We start from the raw sequence: 11,211 nt of genomic DNA, 5'->3' as shown, positions 1-11,211 counted from the left end.
GAGCCACACCAGCCGGGCCATTGGGGTTCTTATATGTATTGGAAGCTGTTTGAGTGGCTTGGATAAAGGTCTCCCAAGCCACTCCTTGGCCCCAACACTGCACAGGGCACCAAAGTCGGAAGAGGACTTAGGGGCCAGCTGGTCTACCTCTAGCCCTACATAGGACTCCTCCACGCGGGCTCCCTTCTCTCCTCTGGCCTCCGAAGCCCTTTACACACAGCCTCTTCTGTCAGCGGTCACACGTGCTGTGATGATCTGAGTCTCGGTTTCCGTCACCAAATCATGGCACCTGCGAACAGAGACAGTTTCCTATGCGTCTGTCTTTGCATTTCACTCCTAAACACTCACACAGGTTCTTGTTCTATGCGAACGGGGGCTGGGACTGTGATAGAATGAATGAACCAACAAATGGAGGGGCATCTATGCAAAGTGGCCACCCCGCCTCTGCTTGAATGCTCCCGGTGATGGGAGTTCATGGTGTCAAGACGAGAAAGATGCCCTGGCCTGTGTGGCTCAGTGGATAGAGCGTCGGCCTGCGGACTGAAGGGTCCCAGGTTCGATTCCGGTCAAGGGCATGTACCTTTGTTGCGGGCACATCCCCAGTAGGGAGTGTGTGGGAGGCGGCTGATCGATGTTTCTCTCTCATCAATGTTTCTAACTCTATCCCTCTCCCTTCCTCTCTGTAAAAAAATCAATAATATATATATATATTTTTTTAAAAGACGAGAAAGAGCCATGATTGGACGGACAGTTGGAATGCCCATTTCATAGGTTAAGTAACTGAGTCGAGTCTCCAAAGGAGCGGCCCAACCAGGACTCGATCCCCACTAGCCTGGTTGCCCGCGCTGCACTGCGGGAGCCGCAGGGGAGTGGAGTTGGCTGCAGGGCCTCGGAACCGGTCTTCCTCTCCGGGATGACTGCGGCGTTGGAACCCCGCCCCCGAAGGCGGAAAGAACATTCTGAACCAGGCATTTGTCAGCAGCATTTCGAGGGCGCGTCTACCTGGTGCCTCAGCGCGGGAGTGTTCTGAGATGACCACACGTGGGTGTCAGAAGTCAGGAAGGCGCTCACGATTTAGCCATCAGGGATGATCACCTCTGTGGAAGCAGAACAGCCCTGGCCATGAACGTGAGCTGTATGTTCAACAAGGTGCCTTGCGGTGTATGGGACACACACCTGAGGCGCCCCGGACGCGGAGAGGTGTCTCCGGCACCCCCCACCTGCGGTGACGCCTCCTCTGCCCCAGGTCACACCCACACCAGGTGCTTTCTGCAGATCCAGCGAGCAGGGCTGAGGCGGGAAGGGGTCAGAAGTAGCCCACAGGGTGCCAGAGGTCAGTTGTCCCCAAAGAGGAAATACGTGCCTCCTGTAGAGTAAATAACGGCTGAGCGTGCTGACGGGCATGTTCAATGTTAAAGGGTCAGAGAAAGGAGTGACGGTTTATGGAGGTGGGGGGAGGGGAATGGCAACAGGAATCTTCCAGACTGCCCTAGCCCGTTAGGCTCAGTGGATAGAGCGTCAGCCTGTGGTCTCAAGGGTCCCAGGTTCGATTCCGGTCAAGGGCATGTACCTTGGTTGCAGGCACATCCCCAGGAGGGGGTGTGCAGGAGGCAGCTGATTGATGTTTCTCTCTCATGGATGTTTCTAACTCTCTCTCCTCTCCCTTCCTCTCTGTAAAAAAAATCAATAAAATATATATTTTTTTAAAAAAGAATCTTCCAGACTGAGCACCTGCAGGGACAACCCAAAAATGGAAACACGGGTGAACACTGGAGAAAGGGCTCCATCCAATGGTGTGAAGGGTTTGGCTTCCAGCGATTTAAGCAAATCTTAGCAAAGGACTCATCCTGACTGCGGCCCCTCCCAGAACCAGCTTCGTGTTGAGCCCCCTCTCTGTGGAGATGCTCCAGGGACTACAAGTCTGTCCTGATGTTAGTGACATCACCGGGGTTCTCCACAAAATGCAAGAGTGTTTTAAGTATATATTTTTATTTTTTACTTAGTGATTTTTAGAGAGTAAGGAAGAGAGAAGGAGCGAGAAATACTGATTTGTTGCCCCACTTATCTATGCATTCACTGGTTGATTCTTGTATGTGCCCTGACCGGGGATCGAACCTGCAACCTTGGCATATTGGGACGATGCTCCAACCAACTGAGCTACCCAGCCGGGGTCTTAAAATGTTTTTCATTTAAATTATATTTAAAAATTGTAACTATTTTTATTTTATTTTATTTTTTAAAATATTTTTATTATTATTATTTTTTCTATATTTTATTGATTTTTTACAGAGAGGAAGAGAGAGGGATAGAGAGTTAGAAACATCGATGAGAGAGAAACATCGACCAGCTGCCTCCTGCACACCCCCCACTGGGGATGTGCCCACAACCAAGGTACATGCCCTTGACCGGAATCGAACCTGGGACCCTTCAGTCCGCAGGCCGACGCTCTATCCACTGAGCCAAACCGGTTTTGGCTGTAACTATTTTTAAATTGTAAAAGATAGAGAACCCAGAGAGGGAGAACTTAAACAAAATGTGAACGAATCTTCCGAATGGGCGACACTCTAGAATGTGGGAACAAGACGTAAAACCGTGCGAGGTCATCTGTCCACACATGGATATCAAGACTGGGCCCTCCTAACTCTGATGGAGAAAAGGAAACATCTTTAAGGGTGATACTGATACGTGATGAGGCACTTTCACAACTGTGAGCTCACGTGATCCCCCAAATAACCCCAGGAGGCTCAGGTGCTAGTCTTGTTCCCATTGGGCAGATGGTGGAATGAGATTTGGTAGAACCACATGCAATCCCTAGAGCAGTGGTCGGCAAACTCATTAGTCAACAGAGCCCAATATCAACAGTACAGCGATTGAAATTTCTTTTGAGAGCCAAATTTTTTAAACTTAAACTTCTTCTCATGCCACTTCTTCAAAATAGACTCGCCCAGGCCGTGGTATTTTGTGGAAGAGCCACACTCAAGGGGCCAAAGAGCCGCATGTGGCTCATGAGCCGCCGTTTGCCGACCACGGCCCTAGAGTCACACAGCCCGCGTACAGCTGCGCCTTGTCCACGCCCCGACCCTATGCTCTGCCCTTCCTCCTACACCAGACATCGAGACTAACATATAATAAATATGTTGGTTTAATGCCATTATTAATTACTGAATTAATTCAACAAACATTTCGCTGTTAATCCTCACCCGAGAGATATTTTTTCCATGGCTTTATAGAGAGCGTGGAAGCGGGGGATGGGGGGGAGATAGATAGATAGAGAGAGAGAGAGAGAGAGAGAGAGAGAGATCCATTGGTTGCCTCCCGCAAGCGCCTGACTGGGGCCTGAACCTGCAACCCCTGGGCTGAAGCTACAAGCCCTGGACTGGGAATTGAACCCATGACCCTTCGGTGCTTGGCCAGCACTCTAACCATCAAGCCACACTGGCCAGGGCAAACAACACATATTTTGAACGCCGATTAAGAGCCAGACCTAGGGCCAATCACTGCTTTTGAGGACATGCAGTCTAATGGGGAAGTGGACATGTAAGCAGACAGAACAGCATGTGAAAGTTCCGCCCGGACATATGCACAATGTGAAGTGGACCCGCAGTGTCCTACACTTTAGGACTGCCTTGCCCTAAGGGTGGCCAGCCACATGGAGTCTTCGAAAAGGAGTCGAAAGGGAGCTTTTTAAGGGGGTGTCTTCCCGCAGTCTCCAGCTCTGATGGTGATGCCCAGTACTCGTTACTGAGGAAAACATACTCCAAGTAGAGAGAAAAGCAACTCATCCAGTCTCAGACCCAGCCAGCCTCCTTGGCTCAAATGCCGAGGTAACCAGACGACCTTCCAAACTGTCCGTAGGAACCCTGGGCGGATCCGTTCCAGCAGGAGGAAATCAATGCCCACGGTAAACAACCTGTTGCTGCTCACCCTGCCAAGGTTCTCTTTTTGTTGTGAATTAATAGATGGTTGTTCTGGGCGAGGAGGCAGCTGTGGGCAAGTCATCAGGAGTCAATGTTCTACACTCCGCCACCCAGTGGAACTTTCCGTGCTCATGTTCCATAGCGCAGCTCGTCACGTGTGGCTATTGAACATTTGGAACGGAAGAAGTGATGGATAATGCTATTTCATTGTAATCGATGTCAACAGCCACAGGGAGCGAGTCTTGCCTGTGGACCGCAGCGTCTGCATCACCAAGCTTATCAGAAATGCAGAATCTCGGGCGCCACCCTACAGCGATGGCTTCAGAACCCTCGGGTTAACAAGATCCCCAGGTGGTCTGAACGCACATTAACATTTGAAAATGGCATGGTTACTTCTTTTTGGGGGGGGGGGCGGGGGACTGGGAACAGGGAGTAAAGGGTTCCTGGCATGGTTACTTCTGAATGAGCTTGGGGGGGGGCGGTGGCAGGGGGAGGACTGACTGAGGACCATACCTGTGGTGGCCTCTCCAAGCTGCAGACACTTGAGGCTGGTGCCCCATAAGGGGCCTTCTTTCCTTGTGTCCGTCTCCCCTCCATCCCTTAAACACAGCAGAGAGGGCGAGCAAGAGAGAGCCTGGACCACTGCGTCTAAGGCAGGGGTCAGCAAACTCATTAGTGCACAGAGTCAAATACCAACAGGACAACGATTGAAATTTCTTTTGAGAGCCAAATTTTTTAAACTTAAACTTCTTCTCACGCCACGTCTTCAACATAGACTCGCCCAGGCCGTGGTATTTTGTGGAAGAGCCACACTCAAGGGGCCAAAGAGCCGCCTGTGGCTCGCGAGCCGCAGTTGGCCGACCACGGGTCTAAGGACAGTTATGGGGTGAGGGTTTGGTGGGAAGGGCATGCTTCTCCGGGACCCATCACAAAAGAAAACGATGGAATTTCCTTAACGGTAATTGAACGGGAGTGATCGCTACACGGGAGTTCGTTGCATTGTTTTCTCCACTTTTGTGTGGGTTTGAACTTCTTCAAAATTAGAAAAACAGGTGTGATTTCCGCGACGATGTGTGTGAGAGCCAGCCCCACCCCTCTGCACCCCTCCTGCGCTCTCCTTCCTTCCACGCTGAATCAGGGCTGGTCCCTGCGACCGACGTGGAGGTGACAGGTGTGGCCTCGGAGAGCCGGCTCCGGCTCCGTGTGACTCCTGCCTGGCTGGCTCTCTCTTGGCGATCTTGCTCCGGAGGAAGTCGGCCCCTGGGCTGTGAGGACACTCACGCGGTCTCGGTCTCGTGGAGAGACCTTCAGGGAGAGGAGCCAAGGCCGCCCGCCCACAGCCAGCCGCACGCGTGAGTCACGGAAAGGCGCCTCGGAGGACGTCCGTTCTCCAGCCCCGGCCTCGCCTTCCAGCGACCGTAGCTCCATCTGACGCATGACTGCAGTAGCCGAGAGACCCCCGCCCCCAAGCCCGCAGCCCGCCAAAGCACCCCTGAATCTCTGACCAACAGAAACTGTCTGTGAAAGGCATGAAGTGTCTATATCATCGTATTAATTAAACCATTGTATTAAAGTTTGGGGGTTGTTATGTGGCAACAGAGGAAGGATACAAGGTCATTTCAAGGTTTCCCACTCCCTGATGCCCTCCCTACTTATCACAGATGCCTGGAACACGCAGGAAGAAGACACACTACGCATGAGGTTGCCACGCTAATATCCCTCGAAGAGATACTGCATTCACTTGAGTCTTAAGTCACGGTCAAACACCTGTGACAGACAGAAATTCTTCTTAAACCCCTTAGCAGACTAATGTACTGCGCCGTTCATTTCCCTTGTGCTCTTGCTGCTGTCAGAGACGAGAAAGAATAAAAAGGGGATTTCTTCCTCAGGGTCTACCACCCAACAGCTAAAGCCTTGAATCATAAGGTCTCCACTCTTCCTACACGCCCTGGCCCAGCGCTAACCCCTAACAACACAGACTGTGAACAGCTTCTCCGTGCTCGCCCCCCCCACCCCGCCCCCAACAAGACCCCGGCCCTTCATCTTTAGGATTTGGTGATAGAGAAACTACGCTGGAGCATCGCTCAGAATGAGGGGGGTGCGTGTGGCGGGGGGAGGGTGTTAAAGGGCTGGTCAGAAAGGGCGCTAGTGGCCAGGCCCAAGGGAAGAATGACCCCCCCACACCCCCTGCCAGGCTGGGAGGGTTTTGAAGTTTCCAGGAATAGAAGCCTGTAGCTGGTTTGTCTGCAGCCCGTGTGTGTGTGTGTGTGTGTGTGTGTGTGTGTGTGTGTCAGGGATGGAGTGGGAATTGCGGAATGGGGTGTCTGAAGAGTGGGATCCCGGGGTCTGCGCACGCGCCAAAGACCTCCCCTTACCCCCTCTCCTGCCCACCTGCCTTGCAGGCTGGGGCGCTGTACCCTTCCTTGGTACCCAAGGGTGGTGGAGTGGTGGCATCAAGGGGGGGGGCGGGGAAGGCCCTTCCCCAAGTTTTGGGGACTTCGCAGCCCTAGAGAGAGGGGAGGGGGAACCTCATGAATTTCCCGCCAACACTGAGCTGTTTTGCTTTAATTTGTGAAATTAAAAGACGTGTGGCGCGCCTCGCCCAGGAGTCAGTGGCGGCGAATTCACTCAGAGCTACTTCTCCCGAGAGCGGTTTGGGGGCGCAAGGAAGGGGAGGGAGGGAGGGAGGGGGGCGGAGAGAGCCATAGAGGGGGAGGGGGCCGGTCTCCGTCCTGACAACTTCCGTCGCCAGGGAGGTCCCGGGCCCGGACACGCACCGGGAGCGACTGCCCGGCGCGCGGCCGCCCGGCCGGCTCCCCGCAAACACCCGCACGTGCGCCCCGCCCCGCCCCCCCGCGCGCGCGCGCCAGGCTCCGGCGGCCACGGGCGCGCGCGCGGTGCTCGCTGCCCCCACGCCGCTCCGGCGCTCGGATCGCGGCGCCTCCGGCTCCCCGCGCCGCTCCCCGCCGGACCGCGCACCCGCAGGCGGCGGCCGTGGCCGGTGGGCTCCCGCGGGCGCGGCGGTGCGTGGTCGGTGGGCGCCCGGGAAGGAGCGCCGCGGGGCCCGCCGGGTCCCCGGGAGGCGATGTCGCCGGGCGCGGGCCCCTGCGTAAGGCGGGCGCCGCGACAGGCCGGCCGGTGAGGCGCCGCCGGGGGAGGCCGCGACGGGAGCGCCCGGACCCGCCATGGGCTGAGACACGTCCTCGCCGAGCAGGTGCAGTGACCGGAGGCCCCGGAGGGGGGAGCCCGCCCCGCAGGCCCGGGGACTCCACCCCGGTGCGACGCCCCTGCCCAGCCGGTGCCCTGTTGACCTTCCCCCTCGCCTCCCCGAAGGCCCTGCGGACCCCGCCTCCAGACCGGCCCGGGCAGCTTGGAAACCACAGCGCCGGCGGTCTCCGCACGTCCCCCTGCACTCCTGCCACCCGGCCCGGCCAGCCCTGTGCCCACCTCCTCTGTCCCCGCTCTTTGAGCCACTGCCTGCAGCCGGGGAGCTGCCCGGCATCTCTTCCTACGACTTCTAGTCCAATGGGGGGTGGGGGGGAGGGTGGGGGGGAGGGTGGGTCCTTCCCTCCCTGGTCCTGGTGACCATACCATCCTCTCTCCCTCACGCCTGTGCTGAAAGACGCTTCTTTGCCCCTCCAGAACATGCCGGGGTGACCCCCTCCCAGACCTTCCTGGTGGCCTTCCTCGCCCTCCCCAGTGACACTATGCAACCCCCGCGTGACCTGCGAGGCCTCTGGCTCCTGCCGCTGCCCTGGTTGCTGCTCCTCGGCGAGGTGGCCAGAGCCGGCCGGCCGGTGTCCAGCTGTCCCGCCGTCTGCCTGTGCGCCAGCAACATCCTCAGCTGCTCCAAGCAGCAGCTGCCCAACGTGCCCCACGCCCTGCCCAGCTACACGGCCCAGCTGGACCTCAGCCACAACAACCTGAGCCGCCTGCGGGCCGAGTGGACCCCCACGCGCCTGCCCCACCTGCACTCCCTGCTGCTGAGCCACAACCACCTGCACTTCATCTCCTCCGAGGCCTTCTCCCCGGTCCCCAACCTGCGCTACCTGGACCTCTCCTCCAACCAGCTGCGGACGCTGGAGGAGGCGCTGTTCAGCGAGCTGCAGGCCCTGGAGGTGCTGCTGCTGTACAACAACCGCATCGTGGCCGTGGACCGCTCGGCCTTCGAGGACGTGGCCCAGCTGCAGAAGCTCTACCTGAGCCAGAACCAGATCTCCCGCTTCCCCCTGGAGCTGGTCCGGCTCCCCAGGCTGACGCTGCTGGACCTCTCGGCCAACAGGCTGAAGAGCCTGCCCGTGTCCGACCTGCAGAAGCTGCCCGCGTGGGTCAAGAACGGGCTGTACCTGCACAACAACCCCCTGCACTGCAGCTGCGAGCTCTACCAGCTCTTCGCGCACTGGCAGCGCCGGCAGCTGAGCCCCGTGGTGGACTTCCAGGAGGACCTGCACTGCGTGAGCGCCAAGAAGCCGTACAGCGTCTTCAGCCTCAACTGCAGCGAGTACAAGGAGCGGGCCCGGGAGGCCCACCTGGGCGACGCCCTGACCATCCATTGCGACACCAAGCAGCAGGAGATGACCAAGACGTGGGTGACGCCCAGCAACGAGCGGGTGCTCGGCGCCGCCGCCGCGGCCGCGGCCAACAGCACCGTGCGGGTGTTCGAGAACGGCAGCCTGCACTTCCAGGGCGTGCAGGTGGAGGACGGGGGCGTGTACACCTGCTTCGCCGTCGGGGAGGCTTTCAACGAGACCCTGTCGGTGGAGCTGAAGGTGTACAACTTCACCGTGCGCGGGCACCACGACACCCTCAACACGGCCTACACCACCCTGGTGGGCTGCGTCCTCAGCGTGGTCCTGGTCCTCATCTACCTGTACCTCACCCCTTGCCGCTGCTGGTGCCGGGGCGTGGACAAGCCCGCCAGCCACCAGGGAGACAGCCTCAGCTCCTCCATGCTCAGCACCACGCCCAACCACGACCCCGTGGCCGGCGGGGACAAGGAGGAGGATTTTGACCGGCGGGTGGCCTTCCTGGAACCTGCCGGACCTGGGCAGGACCAAAACGGCAAGCTCAAGCCGGGCAACACCCTGCCGGTGCCCGAGGCCACAGGCAAGGGGCAGCGGAGGATGTCGGACCCGGAGTCGGTCAGCTCGGTCTTCTCTGACACGCCCATCGTGGTGTGAGCGGGATGGGGTGGTGGGGAGGCTCCGCCCCAGGAGAGGTAACGCGCCCCTGAAGGATGGGAGGGGACGGAGGAGAGGGCTGGCTGCCCGAGGGCGTGGGCTCCCCCTGACCTCGAGAGAGTGGGTCACGGGGACAACAGGAGGCAAGGCCCCGACCAGGGGGCGGCCGCCATGATTTTCAGATATGAGTATGTCAGCCCTCAGGCCAACGCTACACCCCTCCCCAAAGCCCCGGCCTCTGTCCAGGCGGCGAAGGAGGGGGGGCGTGTCCGAGCTGGGTGGGAGTGAGGAAGGGGTGGGGGGAAGAGCCGATGCCCTAAACTTGTTCGAGGTCATCCCTAGCTCCTTAAGAGAAACTCGTTTGGGGGGAATCTTTTTCTCTCTCTCTGCCCACCCACACCTGTGAGGTTGGGTGTGTTGGGGAGCTTCCACAGGAGCCACATGGGGACGCTGTAGTGTCACCTCTGGCCAGGAAGTCACACTCCATGGCCGGGGGGTGGGAAATGGGAAACTGGGAGAATGAGTCAGGAGAAGGCTGAGGCCTCCATCACTAGCTCTCCCCCAGCTCCGAGACTTCCCCAATGCCTTCGTTTCTCCCAAGGAGCCTGGCTTGCTGCCCGGCAGAGGTGGCAGCGATGGGAGGTGTGGGGTCGGTGCCCTGACCTGGGACCGGTGGCACAGAGGGGTCCTCCCCAGAGCCTAGGTGCAGCACAAAGCCAGCAGCTGGGGCGAGAACTCCAGGTGGGCTCATTTGGCTCCAGCACCTGCCTGTCAGGCCAGGGTGGGGCTGCTGAAGGCAGAGCGTTCGTGGCTGGATGCCTGCCACACTCGGGGGACGGGGGCCACGTCACCCGGGACGGGGAGGTGCCGCAGCCTCTTAGGTCGTACCCGCTGGTCCCACCTGACTTTCAGTGACGCCGTCTCTCCGTGCAGTCTCCTCGGCTCGGGTGGGACTCTGGGGTTCCCCGGGAAGCTGCTCTGCGGAGGGTAGGGTCCTGGGACGCCTGGCCCCGGCTGGGTGAGCTGGGCGGGGGGACGCGGGGGGACCGGGTGTGTAGCTCCTGTGTCGCCAAGGCTGCCTTGCTCCCCTCAGATCGCGCCCCTGCTGCAGAGCCACGCGTGGGATTCCGTGGCTGATGGGTTGGGATTTGGTGGGCGTTGCCCCAGAAGGGCAGTTTGGGGTGTGGCTTAGATTCTGTGTCTCCACGAGGTTCCAGGCAGTCTCGTAAGGGAGGTAGTAATGGCTTCAGAAGGGGGGGCTCTGTCACCCCCTGGGCTTTCAGAGGTCTGTGCAGCAGGGGTGGGCCGGCCAGGAACCCAAGACAGGCCGGCACCCCATTCCTTCCGTGGCTACAGAGTGCTCTGGGGACGGAGGTGGCCATCCCCCCTCTGATGGAGCGAGCCCTGGGGGAGAGAGGGCTGCTCTGAGCTTGGTCAAGGGCGTGCGCAGGGCGGTGAGGATGTTCCCTGACATTGGTCTTTCGCCGTCTGTCCCCTCTCTCACCAAGTTCCCTGCCCAGCGTTCGTTCTCCAGGCCTTCCGACCTGCTCCTGAGGTCCCACGAGGTGTCGTTGGCCTGCGGGTGAGGGCTGCTCGGGAGGGCGGACTGCCCCGCGGCCCGTGAAGACTGGGGACGGGCACTGGGAGGTCAAGGCTGCCGTCATCCTTCCTTGGTGCCCAGCGTTGTCGAGAGGGGCGGCACCCCCTCACGTCCTTGCATGCTCGTAGGTACGCATGCCCCTAGGTACGCATGCACGCGGCCCCCTGCCTACCATCGGGACCGCGACCCTCCCGTCCCCGCGAAGCATTTCCGAGTGCTCTCCACCTGCGTGCACCACGCCACGCGCACCTTCTCTGCCCCGTGGGAGACGGTGACCGCGCCAGGCTCCCCAGATCCACTCTGTGCTTTAAATCCTGAAGTGTCACCCACGTCTCCATGGCGCCCAGTAACTTCTCCGCGAGGCCTGGAGTTCGGGGAGCCGCGGGCTGAGGACCTGGGGAGAAGGGGTGATGAGGGGGTAGCCAGGTCTTCAGAAACCTCCCCTGGATGGAAGGCAGCAGATGGCACGGGAGTGCACAGCGAGGTCCAGGAAGGACCCGGGGACGCTGGCAGG

At 59.2% G+C, this 11,211-nt stretch overlaps 1 protein-coding gene across 1 annotated transcript; it reads left to right on the top strand.

The window, feature by feature from the left end:
• Positions 1-6,856: 6,856 nt before the first annotated feature.
• On the top strand, positions 6,857-9,324 carry AMIGO1 (adhesion molecule with Ig like domain 1). Its single transcript, XM_079760442.1, has 2 exons — positions 6,857-7,131; positions 7,560-9,324. The coding sequence occupies exon 2, from the start codon at positions 7,625-7,627 to the stop codon at positions 9,095-9,097; it is 1,473 nt and encodes a 490-aa protein (XP_079616568.1). The 5' UTR covers positions 6,857-7,131; positions 7,560-7,624; the 3' UTR covers positions 9,098-9,324.
• The last annotated feature ends 1,887 nt before the right edge of the window (positions 9,325-11,211 follow it).

Source organism: Cnephaeus nilssonii (genome assembly GCF_951640355.1).
Source record: "Cnephaeus nilssonii genome assembly, chromosome: 21".
Classification (NCBI taxonomy): Eukaryota; Metazoa; Chordata; class Mammalia; order Chiroptera; family Vespertilionidae; genus Cnephaeus; species Cnephaeus nilssonii.
The sequence above is the reverse complement of the archived record's forward strand: the minus strand, read 5'-3'. Positions and strand labels throughout refer to the sequence as shown.

What these genes read in the sequence shown, in the direction of transcription:
- AMIGO1 (XM_079760442.1), top strand. Translation starts at nt 7,625, where the DNA reads ATGCAACCCCCGCGTGACCTGCGAGGCCTCTGGCTCCTGCCGCTGCCC.